Source organism: Hemitrygon akajei, chromosome 6 (assembly GCF_048418815.1).
Source record: "Hemitrygon akajei chromosome 6, sHemAka1.3, whole genome shotgun sequence".
NCBI lineage: Eukaryota > Metazoa > Chordata > Chondrichthyes > Myliobatiformes > Dasyatidae > Hemitrygon > Hemitrygon akajei.
Genome location: NC_133129.1, coordinates 187,678,015 through 187,692,285, shown reverse-complemented (window position 1 = coordinate 187,692,285; position 14,271 = coordinate 187,678,015). Strand labels below are relative to the sequence as shown.

Sequence of the window (14,271 nt, the reverse complement as noted above, 5' to 3'; positions counted from 1 at the left end):
TCCCTCCACATCATACAATCACACACTGCTGGGGTATGACACAGAGCAAAGTGTTCTCCACACTGTCCTATCACACACCCCAGGATCAGAAACAGAATGAGGCTCTCTGCACATCATCCCGACACACACTCCCGTGGTCAGATACAAAGTGAAACTTCTTCTGCACAATCCCAACACATATTGCCGGGGTAAGCCACAGAGTGAAGTTCCGTCTGATTGTGGACTTCTTAAAGGGTAAGATGAGGGAACAGGAACCAATCCTCATGTAGGGATCAGAAGTGGAGAGAGTGAACAATTTCATGTTCCTGGGTATCAGTATCTGTGGATCCCAACATATTGATGCAGCTATAAAGAAGGCAAGACAGCGGCTATATTTCATTAGGAGTTTGAGGACATTTGGTTTGTCACCTAAAACACTCGAAAACTTCTACAAATGTACCTTGGAGAGCATTCTGACTGGCTGCCTCACCACCATCTGGTATGGGGTGGGGGGGGGGGGGTACTGCACAGGATTGAGAGTGGTAAAAATAATCAGCTCTATCTATCATGGGTGCTAGCCTCTGTAATATCCAAAGCATCTTCAAGGAGCCGTGCCTCAGAAAAATGGCTTTGGGAAAATCAGGTTGGGGTCGGGTGTCAAGAGAGAGAATGTGTTGAATGCTTACAAGATGGCCTTTTAGAGCAGCTTCAGCTTGAGCCCACTCAGGGAAAGGCTATCATAGATTGGGTGTTGTGTAATAACCCAGATCTTATTAGGGAGCTCAATGTAAAGGAACCCCAAGGAGACAGTGACCATAATATGATTTTCATACTGCAATTTGAGAGGAAGAAGCGTAACTCACATATATCAGTATCGCAATGGAATAAAGGTAATTACAGAGGCACGAGAGAGGAGCTTGCCCAGGTGTATTGGAGGGGGATACTGGTAGGGATGACAGCAGAGAAGAGATGGCTAAAGTTTCTGGGAATAGTTAACAAGTCGCCGGATAGGTATGTCCCACAGAGGATGTACTCCTCAAACGGCAGAGGTGGGCAACTGTGGCTGACAAAGGAAGTTAAGGACAGCATAAAAGCAAGGGAAAAGGCATATGGTAGCAAAAGTGAGTGGGCAGTTGGATGATTGGGAAGTTTTTAAAATCCAACAAAGGCAACTTGGAGCATTGTCAACAGTTTTGGGCAATAAATCTCAGAAGGTTGTGTTGTCATTGGAGAGTGTCCAGAGGAGGTTCTCAAGGATGATTCAGGAATGAAGGGATTAACATACGAGGAGCGTTTGGCAGCTTTGGGCCTGTACTCACTGGAATTTACTCACTGGGGGATCTAATTGAAACCTACTGAGTGTTTAAAGGACTAGATAGGGTGGATGTGGAGAGGATGTTTCAAATGGCAGTATACAGAACTAGAGGGCACAGCCTCAAAATTGAGGGGTGACCCTTTAGACCAGAGTTAAGAAGGAACTTTTTTTAGCCAGAGAGTGGTGAATCTGTGGAATGCTCTGCCACATACTGTGGATGTGAGGATCAAATCCGTGAGTATATTTATGGCCGAAGTTGATCATTTCCTGATCAGTCAGGGCATCAAAGGATATGGTGAGAAGGCAGGTGTATGGGGTCGAGTGGGATCCGGGATCAGCCATGATGGAATGGTGGAGCAGACTCAATGGGCTGAATGGCCTAATTCTGCTCCAATGTCTTATGGTCTAATGGAGTGCTGCAGGGATAGGGAGAGGGTAGGGGCAGTGGGGACTAAGGGGAGTGTTTCATGAAGGCCAATGTGCTAAAAGCTCTCTTTAAGACTCCCTCTACCTATGATGCCTCTTCAAGAAACAATGGATTGTATTTCCAGATCTCCCTGTTCCATTGCATTCCTCAGTGCCCAACCATTTACTGTCTACCCTGTTGGTCCTCCCAAAATGAGACACCTCTCACTAGTTAGTCTGCATTAAATTCCATCTGCCACTTTCAGCCCATTTCACCAGCTAGTCCAGACCCGCTGCAAATCTTGATAGTCTTTCTCACCTCCACTACATCTTCAATCGTGATGGAGATGTAAGAGGGAAGTTTTACTCAGAGGGAGTAAGTAATAGGTCACCGGGTCATGAGGTCTGATAACCCCTCACTGACCGACCTGTTGCCCATTCACTGGCCCAGCCGTAGGGTCTGAAATCCGCTCACTGACCGGGCCGTGGGGTTCCATGTCCACCCACAATCCGGGCCATGGGGTCAGATGTCCACTCACTCACAGGGCCATAGGTTCCAATGTCCACGCATTGAAGCACTGTGGGGTCCGTTAGTGACCTGGCCGCGAGATCCTGTGACCCTCCACTGATACCACACTCCTCATTCCTCTCCCCGTGACCCTCCATTTACCGGTTCAGATTGACTTTGTGTGCCCTTCCTAGTGACTGTGCGCAGAGGGCGGAGAATGCCGACTTGAAATACCGTAATACACTGGCAACCTAACCAGTGCGCCCATCTGCGACAGCGGAGACAAGGTCCAACGTAAATCAGAATCGAATTTATTATCACTGACTCATGTCGACAAATTTGTTTTTTTCTGCAGTAGTACAGTACAAGACATGAAAAAAAACTACTTTATAATCATAAAATAAATAATGCAAAGAGAAATAGCCATGTACCGTTCAGAAATCTGATGGCGTCGGGGCAGAAGCTGTTCCTGAAACGCTGAACAACACACACAAAATGCTAGAGGAACTCAGCAGCATCTATGGAAAAGAGTAAACAGTTGACATTTCGGGTGAGACTCTTCGGCGGGACTGAATGTGGGTTTTCAGGTTCCTGTACCCTCCTACCTCCTGTCTGATGGCAGCAATGAGAAGAAGGCGCGTCATAGGAGGTTCATGCAAGGGCCAATTCCGTCCTGTGATTTTATTAAATGCAGCATAAGAGTTCCTATTAAAACACATGTTGCGCTTTTTGTGTTGGGATATCCTCGGTTAATAATTTGTTCCTGCATCGGCCGGCATCTCTTAAGAGCTAAATTTAAGGGATTTACAGTCGGTCACACGCTTCAAAATGTCACGTGGCGCAAATGATAGCTGTGCGCAGGAAAAGGTAAAGAACGACCGTGACTCAGAAGGGAGAGGGAGCAGGAGCAGCGCAGCGCGGCGCGGGTTGGGGCGACACGGCGCCGAGGGAGCAGGAGCAGCGCGGGTTGGGGTGCGGTGCGGTGGGGAGGGGTGACGCCGAGGGAGCACTGTGGGGTTGGGGTGCGGTGGGGAGGGGTGACACGGCGCCGAGGGACACTGTGGGGTTAGGGTGCGGTGGGGAGGGGTGACGCCGAGGGAACACTGTGGGGTTGGGGTGCGGTGGGGAGGGGTGACGCCGAGGGAGCACTGTGGGGTTGGGGTGCGGTGGGGAGGGGTGACACGGCGCCGAGGGAGCACTGTGGGGTTGGGGTGCGGTGGGGAGGGGTGACACGGCGCCGAGGGAGCACTGTGGGGTTGGGGTGCGGTGGGGAGGGGTGACGCCGAGGGAGCACTGTGGGGTTGGGGTGCGGTGGGGAGGGGTGACACGGCGCCGAGGGAGTACTGTGGGGTTGGGGTGCGGTGGGGAGGGGTGACGCCGAGGGAGCACTGTGGGGTTGGGGTGCGGTGGGGAGGGGTGACACGGCGCCGAGGGAGCACTGTGGGGTTGGGGTGCGGTGGGGAGGGGTGACACGGCGCCGAGGGAGCACTGTGGGGTTGGGGTGCGGTGGGGAGGGGTGACACGGCGCCGAGGGAGCACTGTGGGGTTGGGGTGCAGTGGGGAGGGGTGACGCCGAGGGAGCACTGTGGGGTTGGGGTGCGGTGGGGAGGGGTGACGCCGAGGGAGCACTGTGGGGTTGGGGTGCGGTGGGGAGGGGTGACACGGCGCCGAGGGAGCACTGTGGGGTTGGGGTGCAGTGGGGAGGGGTGACGCCGAGGGAGCACTGTGGGGTTGGGGTGCGGTGGGGAGGGGTGACACGGCGCCGAGGGAGCACTGTGGGGTTGGGGTGCAGTGGGGAGGGGTGACGCCGAGGGAGCACTGTGGGGTTGGGGTGCGGTGGGGAGGGGTGACACGGCGCCGAGGGAGCACTGTGGGGTTGGGGTGCGGTGGGGAGGGGTGACGCCGAGGGAGCACTGTGGGGTTGGGGTGCAGTGGGGAGGGGTGACACCGCGCCGAGGGAGCACTGTGGGGTTAGGGTGCGGTGGGGAGGGGTGACACGGCGCCGAGGGAGCACTGTGGGGTTGGGGTGCGGTGGGGAGGGGTGACACGGCGCCGAGGGAGCACTGTGGGGTTGGGGTGCGGTGGGGAGGGGTGACACGGCGCCGAGGGAGCACTGTGGGGTTGGGGTGCGGTGGGGAGGGGTGACGCCGAGGGAGCACTGTGGGGTTGGGGTGCAGTGGGGAGGGGTGACACGGCGCCGAGGGAGCACTGTGGGGTTGGGGTGCGGTGGGGAGGGGTGACGCCGAGGGAGCACTGTGGGGTTGGGGTGCAGTGGGGAGGGGTGACGCCGAGGGAGCACTGTGGGGTTGGGGTGCGGTGGGGAGGGGTGACGCCGAGGGAGCACTGTGGGGTTGGGGTGCGGTGGGGAGGGGTGACACGGCGCCGAGGGAGCACTGTGGGGTTGGGATGTGGTGGGGAGGGGTGACGCCGAGGGAGCACTGTGGGGTTGGGGTGCGGTGGGGAGGGGTGACGCCGAGGGAGCACTGTTGGGGTGCGGTGGGGAGGGGTGACATGACGCCGAGGGAGCACTGTGGGGTTGGGGTGCGGTGGGGAGGGGTGACATGGCGCCGAGGGAGCACTGTGGGGTTGGGGTGCGGTGGGGAGGGGTGACGCCGAGGGAGCACTGTGGGGTTGGGGTGCAGTGGGGAGGGGTGACACGGCGCCGAGGGACACTGTGGGGTTGGGGTGCGGTGGGGAGGGGGTGACACGGCGCCGAGGGAGCACTGTGGGGTTGGGGTGCGGTGGGGAGGGGTGACACGGCGCCGAGGGACACTGTGGGGTTGGGGTGCGGTGGGGAGGGGTGACGCCGAGGGAGCACTGTGGGGTTGGGGTGCGGTGGGGAGGGGTGACACGGCGCCGAGGGACACTGTGGGGTTGGGGTGCGGTGGGGAGGGGTGACATGGCGCCGAGGGAGCACTGTGGGGTTGGGGTGCGGTGGGGAGGGGTGACGCCGAGGGAGCACTGTGGGGTTGGGGTGCAGTGGGGAGGGGTGACACGGCGCCGAGGGACACTGTGGGGTTGGGGTGCGGTGGGGAGGGGTGACACGGCGCCGAGGGAGCACTGTGGGGTTGGGGTGCGGTGGGGAGGGGTGACACGGCGCCGAGGGACACTGTGGGGTTGGGGTGCGGTGGGGAGGGGTGACACGGCGCCGAGGGACACTGTGGGGTTGGGGTGCGGTGGGGAGGGGTGACGCCGAGGGAGCACTGTGGGGTTGGGGTGCGGTGGGGAGGGGTGACGCCGAGGGAGCACTGTGGGGTTGGGGTGCGGTGGGGAGGGGTGACGCCGAGGGAGCACTGTGGGGTTGGGGTGCGGTGGGGAGGGGTGACGCCGAGGGACACTGTGGGGTTGGGGTGCGGTGGGGAGGGGTGACGCCGAGGGAGCACTGTGGGGTTGGGGTGCGGTGGGGAGGGGTGACACGGCGCCGAGGGAGCACTGTGGGGTTGGGGTGCAGTGGGGAGGGGTGACACGGCGCCGAGGGAGCACTGTGGGGTTGGGGTGCAGTGGGGAGGGGTGACGCCGAGGGAGCACTGTGGGGTTGGGGTGCAGTGGGGAGGGGTGACGCCGAGGGAGCACTGTGGGGTTGGGGTGCGGTGGGGAGGGGTGACACGGCGCCGAGGGAGCACTGTGGGGTTGGGGTGCAGTGGGGAGGGGTGACACGGCGCCGAGGGGAGCACTGTGGGGTTGGGGTGCAGTGGGGAGGGGTGACGCCGAGGGAGCACTGTGGGGTTGGGGTGCAGTGGGGAGGGGTGACGCCGAGGGAGCACTGTGGGGTTGGGGTGCGGTGGGGAGGGGTGACACGGCGCCGAGGGAGCACTGTGGGGTTGGGGTGCAGTGGGGAGGGGTGACGCCGAGGGAGCACTGTGGGGTTGGGGTGCGGGTGGGGAGGGGTGACACGGCGCCGAGGGAGCACTGTGGGGTTGGGGTGCAGTGGGGAGGGGTGACACGGCGCCGAGGGAGCACTGTGGGGTTGGGATGTGGTGGGGAGGGGTGACACGGCGCCGAGGGACACTGTGGGGTTGGGGTGCGGTGGGGAGGGGTGACACGGCGCCGAGGGACACTGTGGGGTTGGGGTGCGGTGGGGAGGGGTGACGCCGAGGGAGCACTGTGGGGTTGGGGTGCGGTGGGGAGGGGTGACACGGCGCCGAGGGAGCACTGTGGGGTTGGGGTGCAGTGGGGAGGGGTGACGCCGAGGGAGCACTGTGGGGTTGGGGGTGCGGTGGGGAGGGGTGACACGGCGCCGAGGGAGCACTGTGGGGTTGGGGTGCGGTGGGGAGGGGTGACACGGCGCCGAGGGAGCACTGTGGGGTTGGGGTGCGGTGGGGAGGGGTGACACGGCGCCGAGGGAGCACTGTGGGGTTGGGGGTGCGGTGGGGAGGGGTGACACGGCGCCGAGGGAGCACTGTGGGGTTGGGGTGCGGTGGGGAGGGGTGACACGGCGCCGAGGGAGCACTGTGGGGTTGGGGTGCGGTGGGGAGGGGTGACACGGCGCCGAGGGAGCACTGTGGGGTTGGGGTGCGGTGGGGAGGGGTGACGCCGAGGGAGCACTGTGGGGTTGGGGTGCGGTGGGGAGGGGTGACACGGCGCCGAGGGAGCACTGTGGGGTTGGGGTGCGGTGGGGAGGGGTGACGCCGAGGGAGTACTGTGGGGTTGGGGTGCGGTGGGGAGGGGTGACGCCGAGGGAGCACTGTGGGGTTGGGGTGCGGTGGGGAGGGGTGACACGGTGCCGAGGGAGCACTGTGGGGTTGGGGTGCGGTGGGGAGGGGTGACGCCGAGGGAGCACTGTGGGGTTGGGGTGCGGTGGGGAGGGGTGACGCCGAGGGAGCACTGTGGGGTTGGGGTGCCGTGGGGAGGGGTGACGCCGAGGGAGCACTGTGGGGTTGGGGTGCGGTGGGGAGGGGTGACGCCGAGGGAGTACTGTGGGGTTGGGGTGCGGTGGGGAGGGGTGACACGGCGCCGAGGGACACTGTGGGGTTGGGGTGCGGTGGGGAGGGGTGACGCCGAGGGAGCACTGTGGGGTTGGGGGTTGCGTGGGGAGGGGTGACACCGCGCCGAGGGAGCACTGTGGGGTTGGGGTGCGGTGGGGAGGGGTGACGCCGAGGGAGCACTGTGGGGTTGGGGTGCGGTGGGGAGGGGTGACACGGCGCCGAGGGAGCACTGTGGGGTTGGGGTGCGGTGGGGAGGGGTGACACGGCGCCGAGGGAGCACTGTGGGGTTGGGGTGCGGTGGGGAGGGGTGACACGGCGCCGAGGGAGTACTGTGGGGTTGGGGTGCGGTGGGGAGGGGTGACGCCGAGGGAGCACTGTGGGGTTGGGGTGCGGTGGGGAGGGGTGACACGGCGCCGAGGGAGCAGGAGCAGCGCGGGTTGGGGTTGCGTGGGGAGGGGTGACACGGCGCCGAGGGACACTGTGGGGTTGGGGTGTGGTGGGGAGGGGTGACACGGCGCCGAGGGAGCACTGTGGGGTTGGGGTGCGGTGGGGAGGGGTGACACGGCGCCGAGGGACACTGTGGGGTTGGGGTGTGGTGGGGAGGGGTGACACGGCGCCGAGGGAGCACTGTGGGGTTGGGGTGCGGTGGGGAGGGGTGGCGCCGAGGGAGCAGGAGCAGCGCGGTTTGGGTTGGTCTTGTGCTCCGCGTATACGGGCACCCGGTTTGGAAGGGGCCAGGCGTGAAGAGTACTGCCTGGTGGGCTTGGTCCTGGCTCTGGACAAGATGCCCAGCTCTCCTTGGGAGGGTGCATGCGGTCGCGGCGGACACATTGGGGAGATTTCTGTGAATGTTGTCTCTCCCCCACCCCCCGCGGTATTGACTTTTATAGACGGTACTAACCGTATTGTAATTTAACTGTAACTGCTGTCTTTATAAAACTGATTGCCTTGTGTTTGTGTTCTATATAAACTATAGTTTTGATTAAAAAGAGTGTGGGCTCTTGGTAGGTCAGTGGCAGCTGGACTCCCTATGGGGGGGGAGGGGGTTTGAGGTAGTTTGTGTGGATTTCTATTTCTATCTCTTACTATCTTTCCCTTTCAGTTAGTCCTGACGAAGGGTCTCAGCCCGAAACGTCGACAGTGCTTCTCCCTGTAGATGCTGCCTGGCCTGCTGCGTTCCACCAGCATTTTGTGTGTGTTGATTGAGGTTTTTATACATGTCCAATGACACCCTGTCCACCTGCCCATTCTGTGACCTGGAGGAGTTAGTGTACCACACATACGGGGAATGTAAGAGGTTGTAGTCCGTTTGAGTTTTTAAAGGGGCTGAATTTTACGGTGGGCTCAGGTTCTGGCTGAATTTTAGCATTGCGCTCCTCGTCTACCCAGTTCAGAACGGGGTGGGTCACGAGGAGGATCTCCTGGTGGGCATGCTCCTGAGCGAGGCGGAGGAAAGTGGCGGGATCTGCCCGAGCCAACTGCCTGCCCCTTTTCTAAGGATACGTTCGTGCCCTGCTGTCCTTGGAGAAGGAGCATGCGGTCACAATTGGTACAGTGGGGCACTTCCAGGAGCAGTGGGACCCCCCCCCCCCCCCCGGAGTAATAGTAGTAACCACATTTTAATCTGAGTGTATTCACTGTCTTGTAAATGCTAAATACAGTGGAATACAAAAGTTTGGGCACCCCGGTCAAAATTTCTGTTAGTGTGAATAGTTAAGTGAATAGAAGATGAACTGATCTCCAAAAGTCATAAAGTTAAAGATAAAGCATTCTTTTCAACATATTAAACAAGATTAGTATATTTTTGTTTTGTACAATTTTAGAGTGAAAAAAAGAAAAGGAGCACAATGCTTCTCTCCAACTGTTAAGCGCAGGGGTGGATTGATCATGCTTTGGGCTTGTGTTGCAGCCAGTGACATGGGAAACATTTCACTGGTAGAGGAAAAAATGAATTCAATTAAATACCAGCAAATTCTGGAAGCAAACATCACACTGCCTGTAAAAAAAAACAAACAAAAAAAACTGAAGATGTAAAGAGGATGGCTTCTACAACAGGATAATGATCAGAAACACACCTCAAAATCCACAATGGACTGCCTTGAGGCGCAAGCTGAAGGTTTTGCCATGACCCTCACAGTCCCCTGACCTAAACATCATCGAAAATCTGTGGATAGACCTCAAAAGATCAGTGCATGCAAGACGGCCCAAGAATGTCACAGAACTGGAAGCCTTTTGCAAGGAAGAATGGGTGAAAATCCCCCAAACAAGAACTGAAAGACTCTTGGCTGTCTACAGAAAGTGTTTACAAGCTATGATACTTGCCAAAGGGGGTGTTACTAAGTACTGACCATGCAGGGTGTCCAAACTTTTGCTTTGGGCCCTTTTCCTTTTTTGTTATTTTGAAATTGTAAAACATGGAAATAAAAAAGTAATCTTGCTTAAAATATTAAAGAAATGTGTAATCTTTGACTTTATGCCTTTTGGAAATAGAACAGTACAGCACATTACAGGCCCTTCAGCCCACAATGTTGTGCCAACCCTCAATCCCTGCCTCCCATATAAACCCCACCTTAAATTCCTCCATATGCCTGTCTAGTAGTCTCTTAAACTTCACTAGTGTATCTGCTTCCACCACTGACTCAGGCAGTGCATTCCACGCACTAACCACTCTGAGTGAAAAACCTTCCTCTAATATCCCCCTTGAACTTCCCTCCCCTTACCTTAAAGCCATGTCCTCTTGTACTGAGCAGTGGTGCCCTGGGGAAGAGGCACTGGCTGTCCACTCTGTCTATTCCTCTTAATATCTTGTACACCTCTATCATGTCTCCTCTCATCCTCCTTCTCTCCAAAGAGTAAAGCCTTAGCTCCCTTAATCTCTGATGATAATGCATACTCTCTAAACCAGGCAGCATCTTGGTAAATCTCCTCTGTACCCTTTCCAATGCTTCCACATCCTTCCTATAGTGAGGCGACCAGAACTGGACACAGTACTCCAAGTGTGGCCTAACTAGAGTTTTATAGAGCTCTAAATCAGGTAATCTTTAACTAGCTTAGCATTCACAGTAACAGAAATTTTGACCAGGGTGTCCAAATTTTGCAAGCCACTGTATCTGTACCTTGTGTGAGTGTTCTGTAAATACATTTTTATAGTTTTGTGTAAAAAGGACTGGCACTGAATGAAAGGGAACACGAGTGAATCTGCAGATGCTGGAAATAAATAAAAACACAAAATGCTGGCAGGACTCGGCCAGACAACATCTATGGGACGAGGTTGGGATGAGGTAGTGACGATGTTTCGGGCTGAAACTCTTCATCAGGAGTGAAGTAACGTGGGATGGTCGAGGGGGAAATAAGAAGTGGGGGGAGGGATGAAGTAGAGAGCTGGGAAGTGATAGGCTGAAGGGAAATAGGCTAGGGGGAAGGTGGAGAATTATGGGAAATAAAAGAGAAAGAAAGGTAGGGCTGGAGGGAGATTATAGTGAGGAGGGAAAAGAGAGAGAAAGAGAACCAGACTAAAATTATAGATGGGGATGGGGTAAGGGGGGGGGTGCAGGGGTATCAACGGAGGTCTGTGAGTTGGATGTTCATGCCGGCAGGTAGGAGGCTACCTAGGCGGGAGCTAAGGTATTGCTCCATTGACCTACATGTGGCCTCATCTTGACGGTAGAGGAGGCCATGGACAGACATGTCGGAGTGGGAGTGGTCTATGGAATTGAAGTGTGTGGCCACAGGAAGATCCCGCCACTGCTGGAGGACCGAGCGCCGGTGTTTGGTGAAACGGTCTCCCAGTCTGCGGCGGGTCTCCCCAATGTATAAATGGCCACATCGGGAGCACCGGATACAGTATATCACCCCAGTTGACTCGCAGGTGAAGTGGTGCCTCACCTGAAAGGACTGTCTGGGGCCTAGGATGGTGGTGAGGGAAGAAGTGTGGGGGCAGGTGTAGCACTTCTTCCGTTTGCAGGGATAAGTGCCTGGAGGGAGGTCGGTGGGGATGAATGGACAAGGGAGTCGCGTAGGGAGTGATCCCTGCGGAAAGCTGAGAGTAGGGGGAGGGGAAGATGTGGTTGGTGGTGGGATCCCGTAGGAGGTGGCGGAAGTTACGGAGGATTATACGTTGGATCGGTAGGCTGGTAGGGTGATAGGTGAGGACCAGGGGGACTCTATCCCTGGTGGGCTGGCGGGGGGATGGGGTGAGGGCAGAGGTGCGTGAAATACGAGAGATGCGATGGAGGGCAGAGTTGATAGTGGACGAATGAAATACATGGTCATTCACTCTCCAGAGGTTGTGGCAAGTTTTGAACCTGTGCATCAGTTGAACCTTGCAGCCTCTCCAGACCAAAGTACTCTGACTCTCTGGAATTAACGAGTGTGAGTTTATTAAAACCTGGGTGTTGGTGTGCAAGTGCAACCAAACAGCGAAGAGCAAATACTGGAGTAAACACAGAGTGCCCAACAATGCACCCACTGCCCTAGCAATAACGTGGCATTGAACTGCACTGTGTGAGAAATTAGAGCTGAGACCTTGTTCTTCTGGGACACAGCCGGGAACTGGGTGTATTAATTCTGTTTTTGTACCCATTTGCAGGATGCAGTTTGCAATTTGTCTTCGAATTCTCTGCAGTCCGCCATGTCTCCTTGCCTCTCCACGGTTGCAGTGCAATTTCAGCGTCTTTCTGAAGATCCAAGCTCAGAGCTGGACTCAACCCACCACAGATGGATGGTTGCACAGGAGGTCTTCAAAGTATGTAGTCAAAGTATGTAGGTTCAGAAGGAGAGGGGAACAAGAGGTGTACACTGATGAGAGGCGATTCAATAGTTGGGGAAACAGACAGGAGATTCTGTGGACATTTGTGTGGTCTGTTCTCATAGAACATAGAAAATCTGCAGCACATTACAGGCCCTTCGGCCCACAATGTTGTGCCAACCATGTAACCTACTCTAGAAGCTGCCTCCAGTTTCCCTACCGCAGAACCCTCTTTTTCTAAGCTCTATGTACCTATCTGAGAGTCTCTTAAAAGACCCTATTGTATCTGCCTCTACCAGCACCACTGGCAGTGCATTCCATGCATTTCAGTGCATTTTCTCTGTGTGAAAAAATTTCCTCTGACAAGTACCTACTTCCAAGCACCTTAAAACTATGCCCCTTGTGTTAGCCATTTCAACCCTGGGAAAAAGCCTCTGGCTATCCACATGATCAATGCCTCTCATCATCTTATACATTTATATATGTATAATGGTCCATTACACACATTCTACAAAATCAGGAAAGCTCATCAATGTCCCTACTTTCTGGAGAGAGCTGGACTACACATGTCTATATATTAACATCATTCTACAGCTCCGCAGTGGAGAGCATCCTAACAAGATGCATCATTGCATAGTATGGAAATTGCACTGTGGTGAACATGAACAATCTCCAACAGGTAGTCAAAACTGCCTAATGCATCACTGACATCAGCCTACCCTCCATCAATGACATACAGTATATATAGAAAGGTGGCGGAAAAGAGCCAGTAACATCATGAAGGATCCTTCCTACCCTGCTTATGAATTGCTTGTCCCACTCCCATCAGGGAGAAGGCTATATAGCATCCATACTGGAACCACCTGACTCAGAAAGTTACTTTCCCCAAGCAGTATACAGTAGTGTTAGAGAGTTAGTGAACCCTATTTCTGCATAAAATGTGATCAAATCTTCATGTGTCCTAAATCTAGATAAAGAAAACAATTAAATAACACAAAAACATTACACTTGTTCATTTATTTATTAAGAAAAATTATACAATATTACATGTATTTGTTGGAAGAAGTATATGAGCTTTTGCTTTCAGTAACTGGTGTAACGTCCCTGTAACAGAAATAACTTCAACCAAAAGTTTCTGGTAACTTGATCAGTCCTGCATATTGGCTTGGTGGAATTTTAGGCCATTCCTCTTTACAAAACTCCTTCAACCCTGGGATGTTGGTGGTCTTCCTTGCATGAACTGCTTGGTTCAGGTCCCTCCACAACATTTCTGTAGGATTAAGGTCAGGACTTTGACTCAGCCATTCCAAAACACGAATTTTCTTCTTTTTAAACCATTGTGTTGTTGATTTACTCTTGTGTTTTGGATCATTGTCTTGTTGCATCATCCAGCTTCTATTAAGCTTCCGGTGACGGACTGCTATCCTGACGTTCTCCTGTAAAATGTCTTGGTACATTTTTGAATTCAGTGCTCCCTCAACAATTGCAAGCTGTCCAGGCCCTGAGGCAGCAAATCAGCCCCAAACCATGGTGGCCCTTCCACCATGCTTCACAGTTGGGATGAGGTTTTGGTGTTGGTGTGCAATGCCCTTTTCCCTCCAAACATAACAATGTGCATTTCTGCCAAAAAGTTCAAGTTTTGTTTCATCTGTCCAAAGAACATTTTCCAGAAGCATTGTGGAACATCCAGGTAGTCTTTTGTAAATTTGAAACGTGCAGCAATGCTTTTTTTTTGGAGAGCAGTGGTTTCCTTACAGAGCTCTTCCATTCTTGTTGAGTGTTTTTCTTATCGTGGACACATGATTAGAGACTTTCGCAAGTTCTACCAATTTCTGCAGGTCTTTCGCTGTTACCCGTGGGTTCTTTTTCACCTCCTTCATCATTGCATGTTGTGCTCTTGGTGTGATCTTTGCAGGATGCCCACTCCTAAGGAGAGTAGCAACAGTACTGAGTTTCCTCCATTTGTAGACAGTTTCTCTTGCTGTGGACAGATGATCATTCAGGTCTTTGAAATGATTTTGTAGTCTTTTCCAGCTTCATGCATCTCTACAATTCTTCTAAGGTCCTCAAGTAATTGTTTTGATCGAGGTATGGTGCACATAAACAGTTCTTTCTTGAGAAAAGCAGGCTTTGTCAGTAACCTAACTTTTTATTTATATAGGGTAGGACACCTCTACGACCCCACCTTTCATCTCATTGATTGGAATACCTGACTCCAAATAGCTTTTGTAGATGGCATTACCCCAGAGGTTCCCATACTTTGTCTAACAAATACATGTAATGTTGGATGATTTTCTCAACAAATAAATGAACAAGTATAATGTTTTTCATGTTATTTATTTAATTTGGTTCTCATTGTTTAGTTTTAGGACAAGCGAAGATCTGATCTCAT

The 14,271-nt window shown here is 54.7% G+C and overlaps 1 protein-coding gene across 11 annotated transcripts in view; it reads left to right on the top strand.

The window, feature by feature from the left end:
* The first annotated feature begins 2,509 nt into the window (after positions 1 to 2,509).
* Positions 2,510 to 14,271, top strand: part of sirt3 (sirtuin 3) — a 78,677-nt gene continuing 66,915 nt past the window's right edge. For 2 of the 11 annotated variants that reach the window (XM_073049999.1, XM_073049987.1), the window contains exons 1-3: positions 7,795 to 8,006; positions 8,235 to 8,325; positions 11,721 to 11,876. In XM_073049999.1, the coding sequence (XP_072906100.1) occupies positions 7,943 to 8,006; positions 8,235 to 8,325; positions 11,721 to 11,876 (311 nt within the window). In that variant the 5' untranslated portion in view covers positions 7,795 to 7,942. The other 9 variants (XM_073049996.1, XM_073049997.1, XM_073049993.1 and 6 more) reach the window with 9 other exon arrangements.